The sequence below is a fragment of the Glycine max genome, chromosome 4 (assembly GCF_000004515.6).
Source record: "Glycine max cultivar Williams 82 chromosome 4, Glycine_max_v4.0, whole genome shotgun sequence".
NCBI classification, from domain to species: domain Eukaryota; kingdom Viridiplantae; phylum Streptophyta; class Magnoliopsida; order Fabales; family Fabaceae; genus Glycine; species Glycine max.
In genome coordinates this window covers 40,903,123-40,904,857 of record NC_016091.4, presented here as the reverse complement: position 1 = coordinate 40,904,857, position 1,735 = coordinate 40,903,123, and the positions used below count along the sequence as shown (strand labels likewise).

General features: G+C 36.3%; 1 protein-coding gene across 1 annotated transcript; it reads right to left on the bottom strand.

Annotated features, from left to right (window-relative positions):
• Positions 1-339: 339 nt before the first annotated feature.
• LOC106798663 (3-hydroxy-3-methylglutaryl-coenzyme A reductase 2) lies at positions 340-1,410 on the bottom strand. Its single transcript, XM_014775260.3, has 2 exons — positions 867-1,410; positions 340-759 (listed from the first exon to the last, which is right to left on the bottom strand). The coding sequence occupies exons 1-2, from the start codon at positions 1,068-1,070 to the stop codon at positions 721-723; spliced, it is 243 nt and encodes an 80-aa protein (XP_014630746.1). The 5' UTR covers positions 1,071-1,410; the 3' UTR covers positions 340-720.
• Between the last annotated feature and the right edge of the window lie 325 nt (positions 1,411-1,735).

The window sequence follows — 1,735 nt, the reverse complement described above, 5'->3', positions numbered from 1 at the left end:
AAAACATTGTATAAAAATGTAATCAGTTAAAATTGAATCGCGCGAGACAGTTTATAATGCTAGATCAAGAAAAAATGAAGGGAACATACCTTTACCATATACGACACATTTAGCACTTAGTAAGATTAACTGTGCACGACAAGAATCTTACCTAAAATCAAGTTAGCTGATATTTCAACATGATTTAACACCATATACAACACGTCAAATGTCTTGGTTAAGGAGAAAAAACAGTGTTAATGCCCACTCAATGGCTCGGCAGAACAAGCAAGGAAAAGTATACAGGAAAGAAAGGAAGGATCCAGAAGGGGACAGGGAACATGTAGAGTAGAACTCTTCTTTTCTCTCTCCAAACAATAAAATATCTACACAGATAACAATGCAGAGCCAAACGTGGATGACAACAATCTAATATAATGTTTCTCCATTTTCCTTCCCAAATTTAGCTTACCCTCAATTTTTTTAAATTCTAGATTCCACAATTAATGACTGCAACCACGTCCTTGACCTAGAGATCAATGATGATATTTTGGTTACATCTTTGCTTGATCTGTTGTATTTCATGTGGTTGTTCACTAGTTACCCTGCTGTAATGGCAGACATCAAAGACAACTCTCCTGCTAAAACAGATCCAACAACAATGGTGGCCAAGAGTCTTGAGTTTGATCATGGTGACTCCTTGCTTGCACCCTTCACCCCATGTAAATTCAAGCAAGCAAATTAGGATGCAAGTTGAGTTCCGCCCCCAACAGTACCCACCTGAGAGCACAATAATGAATCATATAAACCTTAGCTATCAAATTGGAAAATTAACCAACAATAGAAAAGTAATAATGTCTAAGAAAAGATGGGGTGTGTCAAGTCACCTCAATGGAGGGCATGGTCACTAAGATGTGAAGGTCCCTCCCATCATTGATGGCTTCCATCATGGTTATGCAATGGGAACTCTCAAAATTTTGAGCTGGATCTTGGCCAGTGGCTATAAAGATGGCAAAAACAATGTTACTAGCATGGGCGTTAAATCCACCAAGAGCACCTGCGATAGTAGAACCAACAAGGTTTTTGAGCATGTTAAGCTCCACCAGGGCAGACACGTTGGTCTTCAACACCTGCACCACTTCTTTGATAATTGCTTCGCAAACAACTGATTTCCCACGTCCCTCGATCCAATTCACTGCAGCAGGTTTCTTGTCCAAACAATAATTTCCTAAAGGATCAAATTAGTATACAACCATCACATTTCAGTCTAATCCTTCAAATAAAACAATTTCAGCATGCCCTAATTATAGGCATCAAATGAAATAAACCAACAAGCAAGTTACTGAAAGACTCAGAATACCAAACTGGATTTGACAATAGAGATAAATACTAGGTAGAAATTTGATCAAACGAGAAATATAAATAAGTTGGTGATGAATGCAAGAGTTTGGCACAGTCCCAATTTTTAGCATCATGTTTATGGTTCATAGTTCATAGATCATAATTAAGCAATAAAATAATAAAATATGACTACTCGATACTCTAACAAATATTATTAAATTGCTTACAAATCACTGACGTTAACCCCTTTGGCAAAGAGTAGATAGAAAAACAAATCAATCTCTGAAAAGAATTCAACTTGATAATACCACCTGTATAATGAATGTCTACAATAACACCAATATATGACACAAGTCTCTTGTTCAAATCAGATAATACTTACAACAATATAATACAACACAACAAATATAAAAAT